General features: G+C 36.3%; 1 protein-coding gene across 5 annotated transcripts in view; it reads right to left on the bottom strand.

The window, feature by feature from the left end:
* The window catches only part of camk2d1 (calcium/calmodulin-dependent protein kinase (CaM kinase) II delta 1), a 77104-nt gene that overhangs the window by 11064 nt on the left and 52190 nt on the right, over positions 1 to 13850 (bottom strand). For 3 of the 5 annotated variants that reach the window (XM_055216883.2, XM_055216885.2, XM_055216905.2), the window contains 6 exons: positions 13176 to 13298; positions 10995 to 11078; positions 10802 to 10844; positions 9733 to 9767; positions 5883 to 5927; positions 1543 to 1591 (listed from right to left, as the gene is read on the bottom strand). In XM_055216883.2, coding sequence (XP_055072858.1) covers positions 1543 to 1591; positions 5883 to 5927; positions 9733 to 9767; positions 10802 to 10844; positions 10995 to 11078; positions 13176 to 13298 — 379 coding nt within the window. The remainder of the gene's footprint in view (positions 1 to 1542; positions 1592 to 5882; positions 5928 to 9732; positions 9768 to 10801; positions 10845 to 10994; positions 11079 to 13175; positions 13299 to 13850) is intronic. The other 2 variants (XM_055216888.2, XM_055216897.2) reach the window with 1 other exon arrangement.

The raw sequence follows: 13850 nt of genomic DNA, 5'->3' as shown, positions 1-13850 counted from the left end.
ACGCTAGCGCATCACAACCGGATCTAGACGAGAAGTTGTGCTTTAAAAGTGTATATTTGTCATTTTTATTGTCAAAAATGAGAGTCGTTTCGCTAGATGGGACCCTTGTGTCTCGTTTGGGATCGTTTTTGGTCCTTTGAAACGCCGTTGTTAAGTGTTGAATTAAGTGTTAGGTGTTGGGCTCTATTGGATTCCATTGGAATTGGAGAAATCCTGCAATGTTTTCCTCAAAAAACATAATTTCTTCTCGACTGAACAAAAAAAGACATCAACATTTTGGATGACATGGTGGTGAGTAAATTATCTGGATTTTTCTTTTAAGAAAATGGACTAATCCTTTAAAACTCATCTTTGATAATGATATATTAAAAGCTTTTTTCTTTTCCAATGTCTTAATATAGCTTGAATGTAATACCATTGCTTCAGTAGACATGAATCTGTGAATATGAATATGAGTCCTCGCCTCCACTCACAATGACACCAACTTGAACTACCCGATCCACTCGGTCAACCCGGTGATGTGATTGGTTGTGATGTAGAAAACTTGAGACAGCTTTACTTTTACTTTGTTTATGCCATAGTTTGTCTTAAAGCATATTAAACATACACCATAAACATATAAAAAACAATAAAAACTTAAGTAAAATCCTGGCTTAAAATAACAATAAAGGGGAAGAGAAAGTGAACAGATGTGTGAACAGGTGGGGACCAAAATATGGCTTCACATGACTGATGGTGCACTGATCAGAAAACACCCATCAATGAGTCTGACTTCATTTTCTACTATGATAGCATCTGACTTTGCAAACAGCACAGTTTGAATAAGTGAAGGGTCAAAGGTGAATCTGCACTGCATCAACATGCTGTAATGTTATGCATGAGTTACAAAACCATCTCGAATAACAATATATCTGACCCTGGACCACAAAACACACGTTTGGGCCCATGGCACTGGACCAGCAGGGACCCTGGTAAATTTAGGCTACTGCATGTAAATATTTCATATCATTTTTATTTTATTTAATAAAATGGCACTAAATACTGTGAGAAAAGTGTTTTTTTTTAAATAAATGTTTAACAAATAAATTATGCTAATGCATTATGCAGTCACTCGTTAAAGAGGTTATAATAAATGTCTCAGTTCACTATCTTGAATGTGCATATAATCCGAACTTGCTAACTGGATTTCAATGAAGTTGTGGAAGAGTTTTCCCAAAGGAAATTACGAAAGATCAGCTAAGGTAAAACCAATGCTTTTTATAGCTACTATTTCTGTCTGTACTTTGCAAAAAAAAAACGCACTGTTATTGAGATTCTGTGGGACTATACCCTAATACACGGGTGCCCTTTTCCTACCGAGGGCCAAAAATCAAACCTGACTGAGGGCCTTGAAGTTGCCTGGATTCTCCTCATTTATAATTTTATAATATTTAAAAATAGGTAAGCAAACATTACTCTGATTACTTTCACGACAATGAAACAAACAATAGATAAACTAATGACAGTCTGAAGCACAGATCAGAAATAAGATTCAAGCTTTACCTTTAAAGTCTTCATCTTCAATAGTTGTGTTTGCGCTCTCTGACGATTCCTGAATAAGATCAAAACATACACATATCAATAAATAATGAGCTCCATTCATACTGAAAGATAAATAACAAACCAGCACACAAAAGGCTGCCCATCAAAACCATACTTCACACTGCTGTCTATACAGCACATACAGCATGCTCTCATTCTGTATGCTGTTGCATGAGTATGCATACTTCTTATACAACAAGACAGACAGAAGACACAGAATTAAAAATGAGTATAAACCGTGCAATGAAAGGATCATCGCAAGCATCCATGCACTTCACTACAGTATGCACTACACTTGTGTCCTTCAAGTTAATGTTAATGCCAAACATACAAAGAAAATTACCATCAAGTGTGGTAAAGTGATATAAGCATTTTCATGGTACTCGTCTTTGTGATTTATAATTCATCTTTAACAAAACATTTAACTGTACTTTTAAAGGTACACGATAGGTCCTTAAAATACAGTTATGTACCCCAAAAGGTCCAACATTGTATTATGTTTTAGGGTACCACACTGGGGTACAGTTTTGTACTTTCTACAACTTCATTCCGGAGGTCCTTTGAAAGTAATTTCCCAAAAATGGTAAATTCTTTGTAGTACCATTCACTAGTAACAGTGCAATCTCCAAGAAACAAGTAATCAGTAATCAAAACCACTACAATTGATGTCAAGTAGGGCAGTTAGTCTGGTGCTTGATCTAGAAATAGATTTGTTGGAGCTGAGCAAGTTTATAATGGTGTACTCAAAGGGGCTGATCGCTTTACCAAACCAGGAATTTCACAAATTATTTTAAATAATCCTCCAGAATGTTTTTTCACATTATCCTTTCCAACTAACACCTAAACGGACTATATCTGCATGTCGCGTCTTTAAGTAAATTTATGTTTTGTAGAAAACAAGTAGCTGTCAGTCCAATATTATATTGAGTGGCAATCATAGTAGTGCAACAAGAAGTAGTTATTCATTACTTCCGGTCAAAGCCGTCATATTGGGAAATAGGCTTTTTTATTACCTCATCCATGAACAGATTAGCGAATTACATCTGTCTCTGGATGGTGAAAACAACATCTCACATCGTTCCATTTTCCTTCATAACGTCATTAAGCTTCACCTTGGTTATTGTGAAATAGTGACCTCTAGAGGTGAAAATCCTACAGATTGTAGCTTTAATTATTTTAAGTATTAAAGGAATAGTCTACTCATTTTCAATATTAAACTATGTTATTACCTTAACTAAGAATTGTTGATACATCCCTCTATCATCTGTGTGCGTGCACGTAAGCGCTGGAGCGCGCTGCGACGCTTCGATAGCATTTAGCTTAGCCCCATTCATTCAATGGTACCATTTAGAGATAAAGTTAGAAGTGACCAAACACATCAACGTTTTTCCTATTTAAGACGAGTAGTTATACGAGCAAGTTTGGTGGTACAAAATAAAACGTAGCGCTTTTCTAAGCGGATTTAAACGAGGAACTATATTTTATGGCGTAATAGCACTTTTGGGAGTACTTGGACTTGCCTGAAAAGTCCGCTCCCCTTCTCAGTCTCATAATGGGAGAGGGAGGGTGTTACTGCGCCGAGTCGAAGTACTCCCAAAAGTGATATTACGCCATAAAATGTAGTTCCTCTTTTAAATCCGCTTAGAAAAGCGCTACGTTTTATTTTGTACCACCAAACTTGCTCGTATAACTACTCGTCTTAAATAGGAAAAACGTTGATGTGTTTGGTCGCTTCTGGCTTTGTCTCTGATTGGTACCATTGAATGAATGGGGCTGAGCTGGATGCTGTCGGGGCGTCGCAGCGCGCTCCGGCGCTTGCGTGCACGCACACAAATGATAGAGGGATGTATCAACTCTTTGTAGTTAAGGTAATAACATAGTTTAATATTGAAAATGAGTAGACTACTCCTGTAGCCATGCTGACAACGTGGGCACACGCGTCGAAATTCTGTGCCCTCGCCACATGGTTGTAGAACGTTTTTACTAATATGGCAATAAATATGTCCACCAGAAGCGTTTAATATTTTGGGCTTTCAACGCAGAGGTGTTTTTAGTTCACTTTCAACCGGTCGGTGTGCTTCCACTAAACTCTGAACACTAATGAAGGGTAGGTGGACGTGAAAATATTCATCGAAATCCATGGTGGAGAAGGTATTTAAATAAATCGCCAAAATTTGGTGATCACATTTCTGCTAAATAGACTAAAGCGAACGTCTTGTCAGAACATCAGAACTGCAGGCATCGTTCTTAAAAACCATGGTTACCATGGGTCTGCCCATTCCACCTAAAATGGCCCATTTCAACTAAAACAGTAAATGTTCATCATCATGAAAGAACTAACAAAATTCTACCTTCTGTTCAAATGTCTGATGAAATGAGAAAGTTACAAGCAAAAACATGTGAATAACCAGCATTTTCGGTCACACACCTTCCATAGACATCCATTATAACTTTTTCCTCTGATTTCTAATATTAAAAATATCATAGTCATGTGATATACACTCACCTAAAGGATTATTAGGAACACCATACTAATACTGTGTTTGACCCCCTTTCGCCTTCAGAACTGCCTTAATTCTACGTGGCATTGATTCAACAAGGTGCTGAAAGCATTCTTAAGAAATGTTGACCCATATTGATAGGAAAGCATCTTGCAGTTGATGGAGATTTGTGGGATGCACATCCAGGGCACGAAACCACATCCCAAAGATGCTCTATTGGATTGGGATCTGGTGACTGTGGGGGCCATTTTAGTACAGTGAACTCATTGTCATGTTCAAGAAACCAATTTGAAATGATTCGAGCTTTGTGACATGGTGCATTATCCTGCTGTAAGTAGCTATCAGAGGATGGGTACATGGTGGTCATAAAGAGATGGACATGGTCAGAAACAATGCTCAGGTAGGCCGTGGCATGTAAATGATGCCCAATTGGCACTAAGGGGCCTAAAGTGTGACAAGAAAACATCCCCCACACCATTACACCACCACCACCAGCCTGCACAGTGGTAACAAGGCATGATGGATCCATGTTCTCAGTCGGTTTACGCCAAATTCTGACTGTCTCAACAGAAATCGAGACTCATCAGACCAGGCAACATTTTTTCAGTCTTCAACTGTTCAATTTTGGTGAGCTTGTGCAAATTGTAGCCTCTTTTTCCTATTTGTAGTGGAGATGAGTGATACTCGGTGGGGTCTTCTGCTGTTGTAGCCCATCTGCCTCAAGGTTGTGCGTGTTGTGGCTTCACAAATGCTTTGCTGCATACCTCGGTTGTAACGAGTGGTTATTTCAGTCAAAGTTGTTCTTCTATCATCTTGAATCAGTCGACCCATTCTCCTCTGACCTCTAGCATCAACAAGGCATTTTCGCCCACAGGACTGCCGCATACTGGATGTTTTCCCCTTTTCACACCATTCTTTGTAAACCCTAGAAATGGTTGTGCGTGAAAACTGAGCAGTTTGTGAAATACTCAGACCAGCCCTAATCCTTTAGGTGAGTGTTTTTTGAGCATTGGGGTTTTTGAAAATTTTGTCATCATACCTACTTTATGTGATTGTGAAGAAATGGATCTAAATGTCAATCTTTTTTTGGATTATCTTTCAATGATCGATGCGGCTGACAAAATGATTTAATCTGAATGATTTGTTCACACTTCAATGATTGGTTCAACTCCTCTTTTAGTCTGCTTCTCACATAAAAATATAGAAAACATGGACTATAGTGCACAAGTACTTTGGAGCACTTTAATGATGAATTTTTTTACTTACTCAAACTGCATTAATACAACAACCGGACCATTCTTTAAAAATGTCCCTTATCTGTTTCACAAGGAGACCAAAATATTTTCACGTTTGGATTGACTCATAATTTTTGGGTGAACTAGTGTAAGTGACATATTTGCTAATTTATTGTAACCCAAACTTGAAATGTGACCTCTGCATTTAACCTATCCAGTGAATAGTAAACACACCCGGCACGCCCGGGGAGCAATGTGGGACAGGTGCCTTGCTCAAGGGCACCTCAGTCGCAATCTGCCGACCACAAGACTCGAACCAGCAACTTTCGGGTTACAAGCCCGACTCTCCAACTACTAAGCTTTGATTGCCCACTAATCCCAAGAAAAGGTGGATCAACTGAAAAAAATTACTTCAATTAGTAACACCTAAAAAATGTCACTTAAGGGAAAATTTTTAAGTTGAATAAACTTAAATTGTGTAGGTGTTATCAATTTAAGTAACTCTTTACAGTGTAAAACTAACCCTTTTAAAAGACCACAGTCATCCTCAGTGAACACTCAATACCTTATTTCCATCGGTAGGATTGTGGATAACAGTAGTTTGGGGCTCCTGACAGGGGCATGCAAAGAAAGAGAAGAAATAAAATGAACAGAAAGAGATCAACAGAAAAAGCATTGCAATAAGAAGCAATAAAGCACACCAAGTGTTTCAGTATTGTTAAAGGTCCATTGATATTAAATACAATTTAAGGTTCAAATAAGCTTGACATCATGTCTCGGATCATAATCACTTTAGTTACGAGTGAACAGTTTTTCACATCTTAATCATCTTTAAAGCTTGGTGAACTTTACAACAGATAAAGAGTACAGCGGTTTGGATTCGAGGTCATGGGAATATGGGGACATTTACATTAAAGCGACAGTACAGAATATTCAAGGACAGCATGCAGCAACACAAGACATCAGAAAGTAGAAAACAATGTGTATTGGTTGAAAAGACTTGGATTGAGACTTAAAACTTTAAGAAAGATGTTAAGACTCATGATGCCCTAAAATAAAGAGTCTGTTTGCTGCTACTGCGCAAAATGTGAACTATGTATAGACTATAAATCATTTTTACCTTGTCTTTGTTGAATAATGGTAGTCTACCCACATTCACAAACATACAAAAAGTGCTAAACATGCTAAACATCTCAGTCTCACAGAAATTCCTCTTTTAGAAATGTCAACAAGAAAACAGCCCAATCTGAAAAACTGATGCTTATGACATCACAGGCATCTAACTGCCCCTCCACTTTAAATAATTGGCTACATTGTTTGAGTGGCAGCAAAGTCAGCCAATCAGTAATGAGATTGCAAGTTAAGCCAGTAGGGGGAGACAAACAGGTGCAAAACCACCTGTCCAAAATCCCCCACCAGAGCTATCTGAGAGAGGTTCCCAGGAAGCCTCCGAGGCACCGCAGACCAAAACAAAACAAAAATTGTCCACATGTCACATCACAGAACAAGGACAAATACTCCGCTCAATCATTCTATGTCACCTTTAATGGGATCATTAGGAATTTCTGTAATGGTCTTATTGTTTTTTTTAGCAGGGGTAATGAATGATCATCAGACAGTAATACAGTAGAGTATACAGTAACAGGACAGAGGATTCAGAGTTTTTAATAGCGAATCATAACCTTGTTTTTGTTATTGATATAAAAGGTGGGAGAGCAGATGGACAGAAACACATAAGCAAAGCTTTAGATGAGTAAAGGGAATGTCAAGTTTCATTCTCAATTTAAATGAGCCGTTTCTGCTGAGATGCACAGCTATTGTTGGATGCTGAAATAACTGTTGACAACAACTAGTTCTCAACTACTGCAAACTGGACCTTCAAAATTACCTGCTTTCAATGAAAACTCTAACTTTTGTTCAATGTACAAGTTTTAATTGTTTTGTGTAAATGTCAAGTCGTCTGAAAGGAATAAAAGCATGACTATTAAAGTTTGCAAGAAAATTACTCCTGAAAAAGTAACTCACAGATTTCCCAGGAGAACAACTGAAACTTTATATGGCAAAAGCCCGAAAACATTTCAACAAACTATTCAATCTACCAAATGTTCTGAAATCCTTTTCGAATTTTTCAACATTGAATATGATATATATATGCATGTAAATTTAGATAAAAGCCTCTAATATTCTTAAAGGAAAACACCACCATCTCTATATTTCACTATGTTTTTACCTCAACTCAGACAAATTAATACATACCTATAGTTTTTCAATGCGTGCACTTAATCTTTGTACAGCGCGTCATGAATGTGTTAGCATTTAGCTTAGCCCCATTCATACCTTAGGATCCAAACAGTGATGAATTTAGAAGCCACCAAACACTTCCATGTTTTCCCTATTTAAAGACTGTTACATGAGTATTTACACCAGTAAGTATGGTGGCACAAAATAAAACTTTTGTTTGGAGCCATAGGAATGAATGGGGCTAGGCCAAACGCCAACACATTCACAAGGCGCCGCACAAGGACCAAGTGCACGCATCAAAAAAAGACAGGCATGCAACAATTCATCCAAGTTGAGGTATAGTAAAATATTGAAAAACTGTGGCGTTTTCCTTTAAGACTTGATTGAAACTGAACTCAAGGTATTTCTGAACATACTGTACTCAAAGCTTTACTACAGACCATGTTGGAGCCCCTCAGAGGATATAAAGACAACATATGAGGAATATTGTTTTGCCAACAACACACCTAATGAAATAAAAACACAGATGTTCTCTTTAAGCAAAGCCAAATACTGAATTAGGTGTCTTATATATTATTTTTAACTTAACTAGGATATCATTAAACTTACATTTTCAGTTCAACATATTTGCTCATTAAAACTCAAGAATTTTACAGGAAGGAATACAAGGACAGACACCTACTGTAGAATTAAACATCCATTTACACCTAAGCACCGATCTAGAGACTAAATCAATCAAAAATAACAGCGAAACTATAGCACATCTCACCAATGCACGCTCTGCTGAATTTGACTTTCTTTTCTGCAGTTAGGTGTCATGAAAGATGCAAATAAAATCATATTAACACATACAGCAGGAGTCTTCAACTACTCTCCTTCAAGGGCCACTTTAACATGCAAGTGTAAATAATCAACACATGTAGAGCTCTTAAACTGCTTTTGTTTATAATTGTTTAACTTTCATAAATTGTTACATTTCAAGTATTTACAGCATACAGCCAGTCTTCTTCTAATGACTAAAATTGCACTTCATGTTTTCTTGTTTAACAAAAATATATAGGCTAAACCACCTTTCCATTGTACACTACATTTGGACACGACTGTCGAGGTTCGCCCCCTAGTGGCAATCGTGATGAAATTGCAGTTTAATCATACACTCTTAGAACGAACATTAGTGTTATTATTGAAACAACACATTTTGTGTTACTTTTAAAACAACTTGTGTTATATTTTAACACAAAACCAACGCAACATGACACATAATGTGGCAAAAGTATAATGCACAAAGATGTCTAAATCCTTTCTAAGAGTGTAAATCCGTGTCAACATGGAAAAGAAGCTCATTCCAGCACAAGAGCCTTTAATCTACAAATGCATTTATACTTAATAATTTGTATATCAGTAATCAATCATTTTTAAAGGATTCAAGTGTAACTGATAAAGTTAAACAAAAAATGATTAATATTTTTCACCTTGCACACAGGATTTTGATTGGAACACACTAAAACACATAAATCCGGTCACATGTGGTGTAGTAGCACAAGGTTATTTTTTTAATGCATCCAAAGCTCAAATTGGATCCAAAAATTACGCACCCACAGATGGTTGGCACCCCACGCAGCCACTTTCCAACTCTCCTTCCGGTTTATCGGCCGTCAATTGTCACATACAGTGGAATGACGGATTTAAAGTAACCACGCTTATTTTAAATCAGACAAAGATGACCGACAGGCCGGATAAAGATGATTGGAGGGCTGCATTTGGCCCGCGGGCCACCAGTTGACTAGCCCGGCACTACAGCATTTATCATCCTTCTAATTTTGTGCTCTTAAAATGTCCATCATGCACTATGTTATATACACAGAGAGAGAAAGAGAGAGAGAGAGAGAGAGAGAGAAAGAGAGAGCATACTAGCATCCCCAGTGGAGCTTTCCCACCCTCCAGAAATGATTTCTGAAGCCATGACCCCAAAGAGCACTAATGCACGAACATGCACATGCACACGCATTAAACACGCTAGGCTAACATATATGTACAGCCATTGGCTAAGCTTCAATGACGCTCTACGCAAAATATAGAGATATACAGTTGCATGGACCACAATATGAGGTTTAAAAAAACCTTAATAAACGCTTTGAAATAATTTTATGCCATCTGTAGAGGAGTAAACCTACCTTAACCCCATCAGGCTTCTTGTACGGATTCTTGCCTGTTACGTGAAATAAAGAGAATTAATGTGAGCATTACAGAATGAGAAAATAGTTATTAAAGAGTTAACTTGTTGCTAGTGCTTAAATTAGGGTTGCATAACAATTAATCGAATTTAATCTATTGCAAAATAAAAGTTTTTCTTTACATCATGTATGTGTGTGAACTGTGTATTATAATTATGCATATATAAATATGCACACATGCATGTATTATTTTAAGAAAAACATATATTTAAGAATTTATATTTATATATATAATATAAATTATGCATTAAATATACAAATGTATATACACATGTAAACATTTCTTAAATATATACATGCATGCGTGTGTATTTTTATACAAAGTTATTATACACACACACACACACACACACACACACACACACACACACACACACACACACACACACATATGATGTAAACAAAACCTTTATTCTGCTATAGATTAATCGTGATTAATCATTATGTAACCCTAGCTTAGGTAAAAGAAAAATCAAGATTAAATTCTCTCCGTATTTGACATTTTCATCATCTATTTGCCTCAAAACTCAAACTTCTGAATAAACATGAATCATCATCAAAGATTTGCATAATGTAATGAAATGTGATTTGAGAGGCATATCAAATATTCATTTGTATCCAAGATTGAGGTTAAAAGCTTCAATTAGTATTAATGGAAGTGAACTGCTACTTTGGAGCACAATTTAACATATTATGCAATAGTGATTTGAAATACGGTAAACATTAAATACCACATTGGCTACAAACACAAAAATGGTTGAACTAGTGATTTTATTTCGGAGAAACACCTTCAAAGTCACGCCATGTTTCTGCTCTATAAGAGCTGAAATGAACCAAGCGTAACCCCATCTTACGCACTAGTATTTATATAAAAGACTACAAACAAAGCGGTGTCATGCATTTAATGACCTGAAGCATCAAACATCAGCAATCTCTCAAGTTTAAGTTCACAACTTTATCTTTTCTTACACAATTCAAGCACAAAACAAAAATGCAGATAATTTCTTGCTTGAGAAGTTTCGTGTAGCCAGCATGGTGGTCAGGATGGCACCCTAAAAGCAGTCCAAAAGAGCACATAAGAGTCTCGGCAGTTATGTAAATTATTTATTAGTTCAGCTTGATAACCATTAAACCAACTAACTGCAGGCCTGTGATGGTGCTAAACTCTTTCATGCGAGTTACAGCGGTCTCATTAAACTTACTTTCAGTTTCCTCCTGGCGTTGAACTTCTTCAGACACTCGACAGTCTCCTGTCTGTGCATCATGGAGGCGACTGTGGAGCGTTGCTATGACAACACAGAATTACAGAGTCAATTATACAGTAAAACTGATCCGAGTTCAGACTCTACAGTACATTCTGATTGGATGAGACACATTCAAAGCTGTTGTAAAATGACTATAAATACACCTGTGAGCACACGGTCTATATGCATGAAGTGGGTACATCTCTTGGCAACCACACACAGACTACAGTTAAGAAGAAACGTTCATACTGATTATAAATAATAAACATAACAGCATCTACTTTATTATATAATCGGCATCATTTAAATACAAGGTGAGGTTTTAAACTTAAACATGAATATGAATTTCAAAGTATTTTTGTATTTGGTTTATCCCCCTCTTGCTATGACAGCATTTACTTCAGTTACTGTAGCATGGAAAACCTGATGATCCATGAAATTCCAGCAGGATCTAAGAAGGTTCCCAAAGCAATCTTACGATGTTAATAAATACTTAGCTTGATGACCTTTCGTTCCAAGTTTGGTTACCATGCTACACTAATTTGCTTACATTGAAACCTAAAAAGTTTCAAAATCTTTAAGTCACAATGAAATTTTAATTAAAAACCTATTTTTTTCGGGAACATTGTGGTATTTTTTACAAATGATTTTACTAATGTGTGAGCTTCATTATTTAAAAAAAAAATTAATGTGCCATCATAATCTTTAAATGAAAAATGCAAATCTTCTCCCCTGCTCAAAAAATTCAAAATATGTGTTCGGAGTGACATGTGTGTTGCTCGTGTTTTCAAAATGTGTATTTGTTGCGTCATGTGAACCATGTGTTTTGTCAAAATAAGTGCCTGCTGCACACGTTTATGATTAAAGAGACGCCCACGCTTACAAAATACACGCAAGACACTCCTTTAACAGTAAACTCTGATTACACATGAGATTATGCAAGTATCTAGCAACGCGAGCGTCTCTTTTATCAGAGGCGTCTGCAGCAGGCACTTATTTTGACAAGACACGTGATGCACACAGGTTTACTCGACACGCCAAAAAACATATTTTGAAATCACGAACCACACACATGACGGGCTACATACATGTTATGACGAACTTCGCATTGAGGGCCCTCGAAAAAAGTCGTCACCGGCCGCCACTGAACATGACCCAACTTTCAACAATCCAATCAGTTCACGATGGACCAAATCAGGTCTAGAGCTGCCTAACGATTAATCGCGACTAATCGTTTGCAGAATAAAAGTTTTTGTTTACATATTAAATGTGTGTGTAATGTATATAATAATTATGTATATATAAATGCACACACATGCATGCATATATTTAAAAAATATTTGCATGTGTATCAACATTTGTATATTTACATCATTATTGTCATATATAAATTAGGGCTGTAAAAAGATTAATCGCGATTAATCACATACAAAATGAAAGTTTGTGTTTGCATAATATACATGTGTGTGTACTTTGTGTATATATTATGTATATATAAATACATACATGTATGAATTTAAGAAAAATGTTATTTAGGTATTTTTTTATATATATTTATAATATAAAATATATAAAAATATAGATGTAAAAGTTTCTTAAATACAAATATTAACGTGTGTATTTATATATGTATGTATGTATGTATGTATATATATATGTATGTGTGTGTGTGTGTTTGTGTGTGTGTGTGTGTGTGTGTGTGTGTGTGTGTGTGTGTGTGTGTGTGTGTGTGTGTGTGTGTGTGTGTGTGTGTGCGAATTTGTATGCGATTAATCGAGATTAATCTTTTGACAGCCCTAATATAAATATAAATATTTATTATATCAATAATTTTTCCTTAAAATTATACATACATTTGTTTGTATTTATAATATTTGTTGATGTGCAATGTATAATAATTGTGTAAACAAAAACTTTTATTCTGCAAATTAATAGTCATGATGCAGCCCTTTTCAGGTCCTGACCTACCTTTTTCGTACATTTGTTTATATATATCAAAATGGGGAAAACAAACAATCTTAAATGGAATTTTAAATTAGAGATTTTTAATGTGGACTGTCATATTGCACTGCTGTGTGTGTGTGTGTGTGTGTGTGTGTGTGTGTGTGTGTGTGTGTGTGTGTGTGTGTGCAGACATACGCAGATCCAGGGATGCTTCAGGGCCTCAGCAGCTGTGATGCGTTTGGCCGGGTTAATGGTTAGCATCTTGTTAATGAGATCTTTGGCCTCTGGTGTTACCGTGTCCCACTCAGGAGAAGGAAACTGCAAAAAAAAAAACACGACAAATACATCCAGGCCTTATGGTGTAATCTAAAACTGCACAAAACATTTCAGCGAGCATTGCATTGGTATAATTCTGTCTAATGTGCTGCTTTTACACTTAAATGTCTTAATAATGTATAATAATAATTAGCAAATCACTTTCAGAAACTTCAAGAGATTCAGATAATGGATCACCTGAGCCAATGAGCTGTACAATAAAGGGTTTTTCGCAGCAATGCCATATTATTATGGTTCCCCAAATAACCTTTTAGTCAAAAGTTGTTTAAGAACTTCATTTCTTTCTCACCTTTCAATAATCTTAAATAAAAAACTTTTTATCTGCTTCAAAAGAATCTGTTGTGTAACAGAAATGTTGTGTGGATGTTAAAGTTTCTTTATGGAGTGTGTGGAAGAGCGAAGGGAGAAAATAAGAGTCGGTTATCTGAGCCAAGATGGACAAAATCCATTAAGCCACCCAGTTTCTCTGACTAATGGAAAAGTTTTGATATTCTTATTATTTTTATAAATATAAGTCAGCTTTGCGTTAATGCA

Source organism: Misgurnus anguillicaudatus, chromosome 21 (assembly GCF_027580225.2).
Source record: "Misgurnus anguillicaudatus chromosome 21, ASM2758022v2, whole genome shotgun sequence".
Classification (NCBI taxonomy): Eukaryota; Metazoa; Chordata; class Actinopteri; order Cypriniformes; family Cobitidae; genus Misgurnus; species Misgurnus anguillicaudatus.
This window is presented reverse-complemented; position numbering and strand designations above follow the sequence as displayed.